The sequence below is a fragment of the Heterodontus francisci genome, chromosome 14 (assembly GCF_036365525.1).
Source record: "Heterodontus francisci isolate sHetFra1 chromosome 14, sHetFra1.hap1, whole genome shotgun sequence".
Classification (NCBI taxonomy): domain Eukaryota; kingdom Metazoa; phylum Chordata; class Chondrichthyes; order Heterodontiformes; family Heterodontidae; genus Heterodontus; species Heterodontus francisci.
This window is the reverse complement of record NC_090384.1, coordinates 48048705-48060838: the sequence shown is the minus strand read 5'-3', so window position 1 is coordinate 48060838 and position 12134 is coordinate 48048705. Positions and strand designations below refer to the sequence as shown.

General features: G+C 45.2%; 1 protein-coding gene across 6 annotated transcripts in view; it reads left to right on the top strand.

Annotated features, from left to right (window-relative positions):
• Positions 1-12134, top strand: part of LOC137377031 (glycogen [starch] synthase, muscle-like) — a 132131-nt gene that overhangs the window by 54159 nt on the left and 65838 nt on the right. For all 6 annotated transcript variants that reach the window (XM_068046187.1, XM_068046184.1, XM_068046190.1 and 3 more), the window contains 3 exons: positions 3750-3894; positions 8382-8499; positions 11080-11200. In XM_068046187.1, the coding sequence (XP_067902288.1) occupies positions 3750-3894; positions 8382-8499; positions 11080-11200 (384 nt within the window). The remainder of the gene's footprint in view (positions 1-3749; positions 3895-8381; positions 8500-11079; positions 11201-12134) is intronic.

Genomic DNA, 12134 nt, shown 5'->3' with positions numbered 1-12134 from the left:
GGTGATAGTGATCACAATTCGGTTAGGTTTACCTTAGCGATGGGCAGGGACAGGTATATACCGCAGGGCAAGAATTATAGCTGGGGGAAAGGAAATTATGATGCGATTAGGCAAGATTTAGGATGCGTAGGATGGGGAAGGAAACTGCAGGGAATGGGCACAATCGAAATGTGCAGCTTATTCAGGGAGCAGCTACTGCGTGTCCTTGATAAGTATGTACCTGTCAGGCAGGGAGGAAGTTGCCGAGCGAGGGAGCCATGGTTTACTAAAGAAGTTGAAGCGCTTGTCAAGAGGAAGAAGAAGGCTTATGTTAGGATGAGACGTGAAGGCTCAGTTAGGGCGCTTGAGAGTTACAAGCTAGCCAGGAAGGATCTAAAGGGAGAGCTAAGAAGAGCAAGGAGAGGACACGAGAAGTCGTTGGCGGATAGGATAAAGGAAAACCCTAAGGCTTTCTATAGGTATATCAGGAATAAAAGAATGACTAGAGTTAGATTAGGGCCAATCAAGGATTGTGTGTGGAATCAGAGGAGATAGGGGAAGCGTTAAATGAATATTTTTCGTCAGTATTTACAGTAGAGAAAGAAAATGTTGTCGAGGAGAATACTGAGATACAGACTACTAGGGTAGATGGGATTGAGGTTCACAAGGAGGAGGTGTTAGCAATTTTGGAAAGTGTGAAAATAGATAAGTCCCCTGGGCCAGATGGGATTTATCCTAGGATTCTCTGGGAAGCTAGGGAGGAGATTGCAGAGCCTTTGACCTTGATCTTTATGTCGTCATTGTCGACAGGAATAGTGCCGGAAGACTGGAGGATAGCATTTGTCCCCTTGTTCAAGAAGGGGAGTAGAGACAGGCCTGGTAATTATAGACCTGTGAGCCTTACTTTGGTTGTGGGTAAAATGTTGGAAAAGGTTATTAGAGACAGGATTTATAATCATCTTGAAAAGAATAAGTTCATTAGCGATAGTCAGTACGGTTTTGTGAAGGGTAGGTCGTGCCTCACAAACCTTATTGAGTTTTTTGAGAAGGTGACCAAACAGGTGGATGAGGGTAAAGCCGTGGATGTGGTGTATATGGATTTCAGTAAGGCGTTTGATAAGGTTCCCCACGGTAGGCTATTGCAGAAAATACGGAAGTATGGGATTGAAGGTGATTTAGTGCTTTGGATCAGAAATTGGCTAGCTGAAAGAAGACAGAGGGTGGTGGTTGATGGCAAATGTTCATCCTGGAGTTTAGTTACTAGTGGTGTACCGCAAGGATCTGTTTTGGGGCCACTGCTGTTTGTCATTTTTATAAATGACCTGGATGAGGGTGTAGAAGGGTGGGTTAGTAAATTTGCGGATGACACGAAGGTCGGTGGAGTTGTGGATAGTGCCGAAGGATGTTGTAGGGTACAGAGGGACATAGATAGGCTGCAGAGCTGGGCTGAGAGATGGCAAATGGAGTTTAATGCGGAAAAGTGTGAGGTGATTCACTTTGGAAGGAGTAACAGGAATGCAGAGTACTGGGCTAATGGGAAGATTCTTGGTAGTGTAGATGAACAGAGAGATCTTGGTGTCCAGGTACATAAATCCCTGAAAGTTGCCACCCAGGTTAATAGGGCTGTTAAGAAGGCATATGGTGTGTTAGCTTTTATTAGTAGGGGGATCGAGTTTCGGAGCCACGAGGTCATGCTGCAGCTGGACAGAACTCTGGTGCGGCCGCACCTGGAGTATTGCATGCAGTTCTGGTCACCGCATTATAGCAAGGATGTGGAAGCTTTGGAAAGGGTGCAGAGGAGATTTACTAGGATGTTGCCTGGTATGGAGGGAAGGTCTTACGAGGAAAGGCTGAGGGACTTGAGGTTGTTTTCGTTAGAGAGAAGGAGGAGGAGAGGTGACTTAATAGAGACATATAAGATAATCAGAGGGTTAGATAGGGTGGATAGTGAGAGTCTTTTTCCTCGGATGGTGATGGCAAACACGAGGGGACATAGCTTTAAGTTGAGGGGTGATAGATATAGGACAGATGTCAGAGGTAGTTTCTTTACTCAGAGAGTGGTAGGGGCGTGGAACGCCTTGCCTGCAACAGTAGTAGACTCGCCAACTTTAAGGGCATTTACGTGGTCATTGGATAGACATATGGATGAAAATGGAATAGTGTAGGTCAGATGGTTTCACAGGTCGGCGCAACATCGAGGGCCGAAGGGCCTGTACTGCGCTGTAATGTTCTATATGTTCTATCTATCTCCTTCTTGAATATATTTAATGACTTGGCCTCCACTGCCTTCTGCGGTACAGAATTCCACAGGTTCACCGCCCTCCGAGTGAAGAAATTTCGCCTCATCTCAGTTCTAAGTGGCGTACACGTATCCTGTGACTGTGACCCCTGGTTCTAGACTCCCCAGCCATTAGGAACATCCTCCCTGCATCTAGCCTATCTGGTCCTGTTAGAATTTTATTGGTTTCTGTGAGATCCCCTCTCATTCTTCTGAACTCGAGTGAATATAGGCCTAGTCGACCCAATCTCTCCTCATACGTCAATCCTGCCATCCCAGGAATCAGCCTAGTAAATCTTCTTTGCACTCCCTCCAAGGCAAGAACATCCTTCCTCAGATAAGGAGACCAAAACTGCACACAATACTCCAGATGTGGTCTCACCAAGGCCCTGTAAAACTGCAGTAAGACATCCTTGCTCCTATCCTCAAATCCTCTTGCAATGAAGGCCAACATACCATTCGCCTTGCTAATTGCTTGCTGCACCTGAATGCTTGCTTTCAGCAACTGATGTATAAGGACATCCAGGTCTTATTGCACGTCCCCCTTTCCCAATCTATCACCATTCAGATAATCTGTCTTTCTGGTTTTCCAACCAAAGTGGATAACCTCACATTTATCCACGTTCTACTGCATCTGCCATGCATTTGCCCACTCACCCAACTTGTCCAAATCACATTGGAGCCTCTTTGCATCTTCCTCACAGTTCACATTCCCCCCCAGCTTTGTGTCGTCTGCAAACTTGGAAATGTTACATTTAGTTCCCTCACCCAAGTCACTAATCTATTTTGTGAATGGCTGGGGCCCAAGCACTGATCCCTGAGGTACTCCACTAGTCACTGCCTGCCACCTGAAAAAAGACCCGTTTATTCCTACTCTCTGTTTCCTGTCTGTCAACCAATTCTCAACCCATGCCAGTATATTACCCCCAATCCCATGTGCTTTAATTTTGCTCACTAACCTCTTACGTGGGACCTTATCAAAAGCCTTCTGAAAATCTAAGTACACCACATCCACTGGTTCTCCCTTATCTATTCTACTAATTACATTCTCAAAATACTCCAGTAGATTTGTTGAGCATGATTTCCCTTTCGTAAACCCATGCTGCCTTTGCCCAATCCCATTTATGCTTTCTAGGTGTTCTGCTATCACATACTTTATAATAGACTCTCGCATTTTCCCACTACTGGTGTAAGGCTAACTGGTCTGTAATGCCCTATTTTTTCTCTTCCCTCCTTTTTTAAATAGTGGGGTTGCATTTGCCGCCCTCCAATCTGTAGGAACTGCTCCAGAGTCTATACAATTTTGGAAGATAACCACCAATGCATCCACTATTTCCAGGGCCACTGGTCTCTTCCTGTCCTTCATTGTATGTTTCATACATTCTGTCCATTATTTTCTGTTTATATTTCAGATTTTCTTGGTTCGTGATTTTCTTTTTAACTAAACTGATAACTAAACTTACTTCGTAGCTTGTTTCCTCTCTTGAAACAGTTTGATGTTGACCAAGAGGCTGGTTCGAGGCAGATTTACCATCGGTACTGCATGGAGCGAGCCGCCGTTCACTGTGCTCATGTGTTTACCACAGTATCTGAGATAACTGCCATGGAGGCTGAGCATCTGCTGAAACGCAAACCAGGTCAGTTCACTTGAGTAACTCCTGTGCTTAATAGATTTTTCCCCCATCTCTTCGAAAGAAATTGACCTATGGGGGAATGCAACCCTCCAGCATCTCATCCAGGAGAGGATGCCGTTTATATGCCTAGATAGTGAGTGTCAGGTTATTCAGCATTAGCTGGGAATCATAGCTAAGCCTGATGCTGTCCTCACCTGAAGTTATCATACTGACATGTCACACGTTCCAGCACTGGTCAATGGGTAAATTTCTTGGCTGAATTTTCCTCTACCAGTCATTGGCCAGTGAGTCCAATTGTAGTGCCCTACCACCATTACAGCTGAGATCAGCTCTGCCAACACAAACCGGCAGTTGAAACTGGGATCTCCCTGGACCTTCAGCTGAGTTGGGCGCAAAGGAGTAGTTGTTTAGTTTAGTTTAGAGATACAGCACTGAAACAGGCCCTTCGGCCCACCGAGTCTGTGCCGACCATCAACCACCCATTTATACTAATCCTATATTCCTACCACATCCACACCTGTTCCTATATATTTCCCTACCACCTACCTATACTAGAGGCAATTTATAATGGCCAATTTACCTATCAACGCGCAAGTCTTTGGCATGTGGGAGGAAACCGGAGCACCCGAAGGAAACCCACGCAGACACACGGAGAACTTGCAAACTCCACACAGGCAGTACCCAGAATTGAACCCGGGTCGCTGGAGCTTGAGGCTGCGGTGCTAACCACTGCGCCACTGTGTCGCCCTTCGACTTAAAAACATGTTGATATTTCACAGAATAATATAGTGCAGAAGAGGCCCTTCGGCCCATCGAGTCTGCACCGATGCATTAAAGACATCTGACCTGTTTACCTAATCCCATTTGCCAGAACTTGGCCCATAGCCTTGAATGTTATGACGTGCCAAGTGCTCATCCAGGTATTTTTTTAAAGGATGTGAGGCAACCCGCCTCTACCACCCTCCCAGGCAGTGCATTCCAGACCGTCACCACCCTCGAGGTAAAAAAGTTCTTCCTCAAATCCCCCTTAACCTCCTGCCCCTCACCTTAAACTTGTGTCCCCTCGTAACTGACCCTTCAGCTAAGAGGAACAGCTGCTCCCTATCCACCCTGTCCATGCATCTTGTACACCTCGATCAGGTCACCCCTCAGTCTTCTCTGCTCCAGTGAAAACAACACAAGCCGATCCAACCTCTCTTCATAGCTTAAATGTTCCATACCAGGCAACATCCTGGTGAATCACCTCTGCACCCCCTCCAGTGCAATCACATCCTTCCTATAATGTGGCGACCAGAATTGCACACAGTACTCCAGCTGTGGCCTTACCAAAGTTCTATACAACTCCAACATGACCTCCCTGCTTTTGTAATCTATGCCTCGATTGAAAAAAGCAAGTGTCCCATATGCCTTTTTCACCACCCTATTAACCTGCCCTTCTGCCTTCCGAGATCTATGGACAAACATGCCAAGGTCCCTTTTTCCCTCGGAACTTCCCGGTGTCAGGCCATTCATTGAATACTTCCGTGTCACATTACTCCTTCCAAAGTGTATCACCTCACACTTTTCGGCGTTAAATTCCATCTGCCACTTTTCTGCCCATTTGACCATCCCGTCTATATCTTCCTGTAACCCAAGACATTCGACCTCACTGTTAACCACTCGGCCAATCTTTGTATCTTCCGCGAACTTACTGATCCTACCCCCCCACATAGTCGTCTATGTTGTTGATATAAATGACAAACAATAGGGGACCCAGCACAGATCCCTGTGGTACGCCACTGGACACTGGCTTCCAGTCACTAAAACAGCCGTCTGTTATCACTCTCTGTCTCCTACGGCTAAGCCAATTTTGAATCCACCTTATCAAGTTACCCTGTATCCCATGTGCATTTGTTTTCTTGATATGTCTCCCATGTGGGACCTTGTCAAAGGCTTTGCTGAAATCCATGTAAACTACATCAACTGCACTACCCTCATCTACACACCTGGTCACATGCTCAAAAAAATCAATCAAATTTGTTAGGCATGACCTCCCTCTGACAAAACCATGCTGACTATTCCTAATCAAATTTTGCCCCTCCAAGTGGAGATAGATTCTCTCCTTCAGAATTTTCTCCAATAGTTTCCCTACCACTGACGTGAGACTCACTGGTCTGTAGTTCCCTGGCTTATCTCTACAACCTTTCTTAAATAGTGGGACCACATTAGCTGTTCTCCAGTCCTCTGGCACCTCCCCGCGGCCAGAGAGGAATTAAAAATTAGGGTCAGAGCCCCTGCAATCTCCACCCTCGCCTCCCATAGCATCCTGGGACACAAATCGTCCGGACCTGGAGATTTGTCCACTTTTAAGCCTGCCAAAACCTCCAATACCTTGTCACTCCCTATGACAATTTGCTCAAGAACCTCACAGTCTCTCTCTATCAGTTCTGTATCTACATCTTCATTCTCTTCACAGATGTGAAGTATTCGTTTAACACCCTACCAATGTCCTCTGGCTCCACCCACAGATTTTCCCCTTGGTCCCTAATAGGTCCTACTCTTTCCCTGGTTATCGTCTTCCCATTGATGTAGAATATCTTGGGATTTTCCCTACTTTTACCAGCCAGAGCTTTCGCATATCCCCTCTTTGCTCTCCTAATTGCTTTCTTAAGCTCCATCCTACACTTTCTGTACTCCACTAATGCGTCCGTTGATTTGCTGCCGTTGTATTTGCTAAAAGCCTCTCTTTTCCTTCTCATCGTACCCTGAATGTTTCTGGTCATCCATGGTTCTCTGGGCTTGTTGCTCCTACCTATTACCCTAGAGGGAACATGTTGGGCCTGCACCCTCCCCATTTCCTTTTTGAATGCCCCCCACTGCTCTTTTGTAGATTTCCCGACAAGTAACTCTTTCCAGTCTACCTTGGCCAGATCCTGCCTTATTTTACTAAAATTCGCTCTCCCCCAATCCAGAACCTTTTTTTGCAACTTGTCTATTTCTTTCTCCATAACAAGCTTAAATTGTACCATGTTGTGGTCACTATCACCAAAATGCGCCCCCACCAACACATCAACCACCTGTCTGGCTTCATTCCCCAGAATTAGGTCCAGCACTGCACCCTCCCTTGTTGGATCCTCTACATATTGAGCTAAAAAGTTCTCCTGTATACTTTTTAAGAACTCCACTCCATCTAAGCCCTTAACACGATGACTATCCCAGTTAATGTTGGGGAAGTTGAAATCACCTAATATAATTATCCTATTATTTTTACACACCTCTGCGAATTGCGCAGATATTTGCTCCTCAATTTCCCGCTGACTATCTGGGGGTCTTTCATAAACACCTAGCAATGTGGCTGTCCCTTTTTTATTCCTAAACTCTACCCATAAAGCTTCATTTGATGCCCCCTCCAAGATATCATCTCCTTACTGCAATAACTGACTCCTTAACTAATATTGCAATGCCCCCTCCTCTTTTACCCCCTCCTCTGTCTCGACTGAAGATTCTATATCCCGGGATGTTGAGCTGCCAATCCTGCCCCTCCCTCAACCATGTCTCCGTGATGGCTACTATATCACAATTCCACGTGTCAATCCCTTAACTCATCCGTTTTACCTGTAATACTCCTTGCATTAAAGTTAGAGGCCATCCATCTTGATCTTACTCCCTTGAAACTTACTTCCGCTGTATTCCCTCTGGCTTGTTTGCTTTCCTGTGTTTAGCTGTGTCCCTATTCTGCTAGGAGTCTGCGTCCCCTCCCCCTGCCAAATTAGTTTAAACTCCTCCCAACAGCACTAGCAAACCCGCCAGCAAGGATGTTCGTCCCCCTCTGGTTCAGATGTAGACCGTCCTACTTGTACAGGTCCCACCTTCCCCAGAAACGGTCCCAGTGGTTCAAGAATCTAAAACCCTCCCTCCTGCACCAACTCTTAAGCCACGCATTCATCTGTGCTATTCTCCTATTTCTATACTCACTAGCACGTGGCACTGGGAGTAATCCAGAGATTACAACCCAAGAGGTCCTGCTTTTTAGTTTACTGCCTAACTCCCTGAATTCTTGATGCAAGACCTCATCCCTCTTTCTACCTATTTCATTGGTACCAACATGTACTATGACCTCTGCCTTATCACACTCCCCCTCCAGGATTGTTATCATAAAAACAGATAATGCTGGCAACAAAGTTAATGTTCAAGTCCGATGAGCTTTGAAAGGTTACCGATTTGAAAGTTTAATTCTGTTCCTCTCTCCACTGATGCTGCCGGACCTGCCGAGCATTTCCAGCATCTTCGGGTTTTATTTCAGATTTCTACCATCCGCAGTATTTTCATCCTGTTGGACCACCGTAGTAGCATTGGTCTAGTCACATGGAAAGCAGAATACTGCAGATGCTGGAAACGCAGAGCAAATCAATCCGTTGCACTCATCACAACAGTGGTCTAACCCAACTGGATATTTCTGCTGGTCTTAATTTTCCATGCATACGTTTTAAAATAGTTTTTCTCTTATTCAGATGTGGTCACTCCCAATGGACTCAACATAAAAAAGTTCTCTGCTATGCATGAATTCCAGAACCTACATGCTCGCAGTAAAAGTCACATCCAGGAGTTCGTTCGGGGGCACTTCTATGGGTAAGTTCAAAACTTAACAAACTTGGGACGCAGTGTGAGGTGGAGAGTTGGTCTAATTTATTGTAGTGAGTTCACCTTACCGTTCGCATTGGGAGATGTCCTGGGAAAGAGAGCGTTAACCCAACCATATGACCATGGAACAATAATTACCCCCCAAGAACTCTTTCTAGAACAGATGTTTAAAAAAAAAACGTTGGAAGACAGGGAACTGTAGCTTTCAGATGTCTCAATGATCTAAGCTGGCATTTTGTACCAGAGTTGTCTTTGCCAGTATGGATCCAGTGCAGTTATATAGGGAATTAAGTGGCAATGCTACAGCCCCTTACCTAATTGACACATAAGCACATTTACCTCATGCTGCTTCCACTGTTGCCGAGACTGTCATTTGGAACAGACCTCATATTGCTAAGTAACATTTATGCTTATTCTGTATTGGGTTGAGGGTGCTGGAAATATGTCATTGAGCAGCAATAACACGTCTTTTTCCCTTTGATGTATTGGACACTGGGAATAGTGAGGGTTGTGGTATTATGAGATGAAACGTTCAGGATATGTGTGTTTTAGCAAGTGTGGTGCAGGTGCAGCCCCAAGTGGCCGTTTTTAAAAAATTATTTGTTCTTCAGATGGCACAGCCAGCCTTTATTGCCCATCCTAATTACCCTTGAGAAGGTGAGGTGGCTTCTTGAGTCACTGCAGGCCATGTGGGGTCGGTACACCCATAGTGCTTTTTTTTGTAGCGATTTGATGATTGCTAGGCCATTTCAGAGGACAGTTAAGAGAACCACATTTCTATGGATCTGGGGTCACATAAAAGCCAGACCAGGTAAGGATGGCAGATTTCCTCCCCTGTAGGACATTAGTGAACCAGATGGGCTTTCACAACAATCCAGTAGTTTCATGATCATTATTAATGAGAATAGCATTTTATTCCAGATTTAAATTCCCCCAGCTGCTGTGGTGGGATTTGATCTTGTGTCTCAGGAGCATTAGTCCAGGCCTCTGAATTGCTCTAGTCCAATAACATTACCACTATGCTACTGACCCCCATCTCAGTTGTGTTGCAATTGGTGATTGTCACCCTTTAAAGAAGTCCTCCTCCTACACCACCCAAATGTTTTTTTAATCTGTTGGCTAATATCAGGAACTCGCCTTGTGGGAAATCACTGGAGCTAACCTGAATTCCGCCCCCCCACCCCCAGCCGACAAACCCTGGCACTGCTGCTCCGCAAGTCAGTGCACTGGCACTGAAAAGACATTGCTATCATCCAATGTTATAGGGTGCTATTGATGTCTCGCTCCTCATAGTAGACAAAACACTCACAATTAGTTTGATTTATTTTACTGTGAGGTTGCACATAATTCAGGTGATTATCATTTAAACTACTTGTCATCCAAACTGTGACTCACTCCCAGATATCCATTATTCTTTATATAAAAACTCATATAATATGGGATCTGTCTATCCTGGACACCCACGGTGAAAGCATTCCACAGTAATGTAATAATTTTTGTGAATGTTTGAGGGATGTTCATACAGGGAATGAAAATCTTTACATCTCAGGTCCCCAGTGTCAAACAGTGTCAGGACAGGTACAGCACAGTTCCAGTAAAGATCCTATTCCTCTGGTCCAACAGTGCACTTCAGTACGAATCTTATAAGACTGGCTGTTTGGTGCGCCAATGTAACATTTTCATCTGTTTTCCAAAACCAACCACCCTGTGGTCTGAGTATGATTTACCAATTTTAATGCCAAATTTATTGTGTGAGGCACATACCAGTGGGAACTGGATGGAGCTGAAGAGCTATTTAAGTTTTCCGCACTGAAGAGGCCATTTGACACATTTTTGGGGGGGGGGGTGGATTTTAACTGGAAGTGGGTTTCCGGGGCAGGGAGGAAAGCAAAATCCACCCCAATTTCAGACCATGCAATTTTAGTTCCCAGGCCTCATTTCTATCCCCAGCCACTGGGCCTAAAATGAGTGTAAAGAGGCAGTCAGCTGGCTGATGGCAGGCAAGGATCCGCCTGCACTCAGTAAGCCCCAGGGTAAGGGGTGGAGACCATGGGACGAATAAGGCCCAGACTTTCCTCTAGGGCTCAAAGAAGCTGGTCCAACAAAAAATAGTAAATAAAGCTTACCTTTTCGGATCTCCATCTCTTCTCTGGAAGGATTCATTGAGCTAGAGAGCCACAGTGATGACCCGCTTACTGAGTTGGACAGCCATGGCAAATGATCCCACTCAGCCAACAGTCAAAATGCCATCAGTGTGCCAGTGACCCCGATTTGAATGTATTCATCGGGTGGGCCACTTGCCACCTAGACAAACGGTGTAGGTAAAGTGATGTTGGATGGGTTTTCAGAGGAGATTTTAATTGTGCAGCTTCCCCATTCCTGCCAGTGGGATTGATAAAAATTTCCCCCAAACTAATACTGGCCACAAAGGGGAATTTCATCCTATCAGTTTGGGTGAGAGTTGAACCCAGGGGCCAGAGGCAAAATGTCGACCTATTATACCACCAGCCCGCTGTATACTGTTTTATTAGCATGTCATACATGAAAAATCTAATACTTTTTCTCCAGATGTCTGAACTTTGACCTGGATAAAACCCTGTTCATTTTCATCGCGGGAAGATACGAGTTCTCAAACAAGGGTGCTGATATATTTCTGGAAGCTCTGGCTCGCCTAAATTATCTGCTCAAGGTGAGAGGCTGAAATCATTTTGGATCATCCTGTGTTTCCAGTCCAATTGCTTGTTGACAGGTGTGAGTCTAGAACTATGGAAATGTGTTCCACCTGGCTGATCGAAGTCTTGGGAATATTGTATCCCAGAATACATGTCATACATTGCTATCAAATTTTTGTGATGGTACTTATCTAACAGAAGCTGTGCAATGCTCATAGATCTACTGTTCAGCCAAACATTAAGAACAACTTGCATTTATATAGTGCCTTTACATGTAGCAAAATATGCCAAGGCACTTACTAAGAATGCTGTCAGTAAAAATGTTGACACCAAGCCACAGAAGAAGATCTCAGGACACATGACCAAAAGCTTGGACAAAAAGGAATATCTTAAAGGAGGAGAGGGAGGTAGAGAGGAGGGAGGTCTAGGGAGGGAATTGCAGAGCTTAGGACCTAGATAACTAAAAGGACAGCCACCAATGCTGGAGTGAATAAAATCAGCGGTGCACATGATGCCAGAATTCGAGGAGTACAGAGACCTTTATGGTTTGTCAGAATCGAGGAGATTACAGAGGTTGGGAGGAGCGAGGCCATGAAGAGAGTTGGAAACCAGGATGAGGATTTTAAAAGTGAGTCGTTGCATAACCGGGAACCAATCTAGGGCTGCGAGCACAGGAGTCGTGGGTGAATGAGACTTGGTGCAAGTAAGGACATGGACAGTAGGACTTTGGATGAGCACAAGTGTATGTTGGGTGGAAAAAGGGAAGCTGGCCATTGGAATTGTCAAATCTAGAAGTAACAAAGCATGGATGACTGTTTCAGCAGTAGATAAGCTAAGGCAGGGTCGGAATCTAATGATGTTAGAGATGGAAGTAGGCAGTCTGGGTGATAGAGCAGATATGTGGTTAGAAGCTCATTTTGGGGCTAACACAACATCCAAGGTTGCGAACAG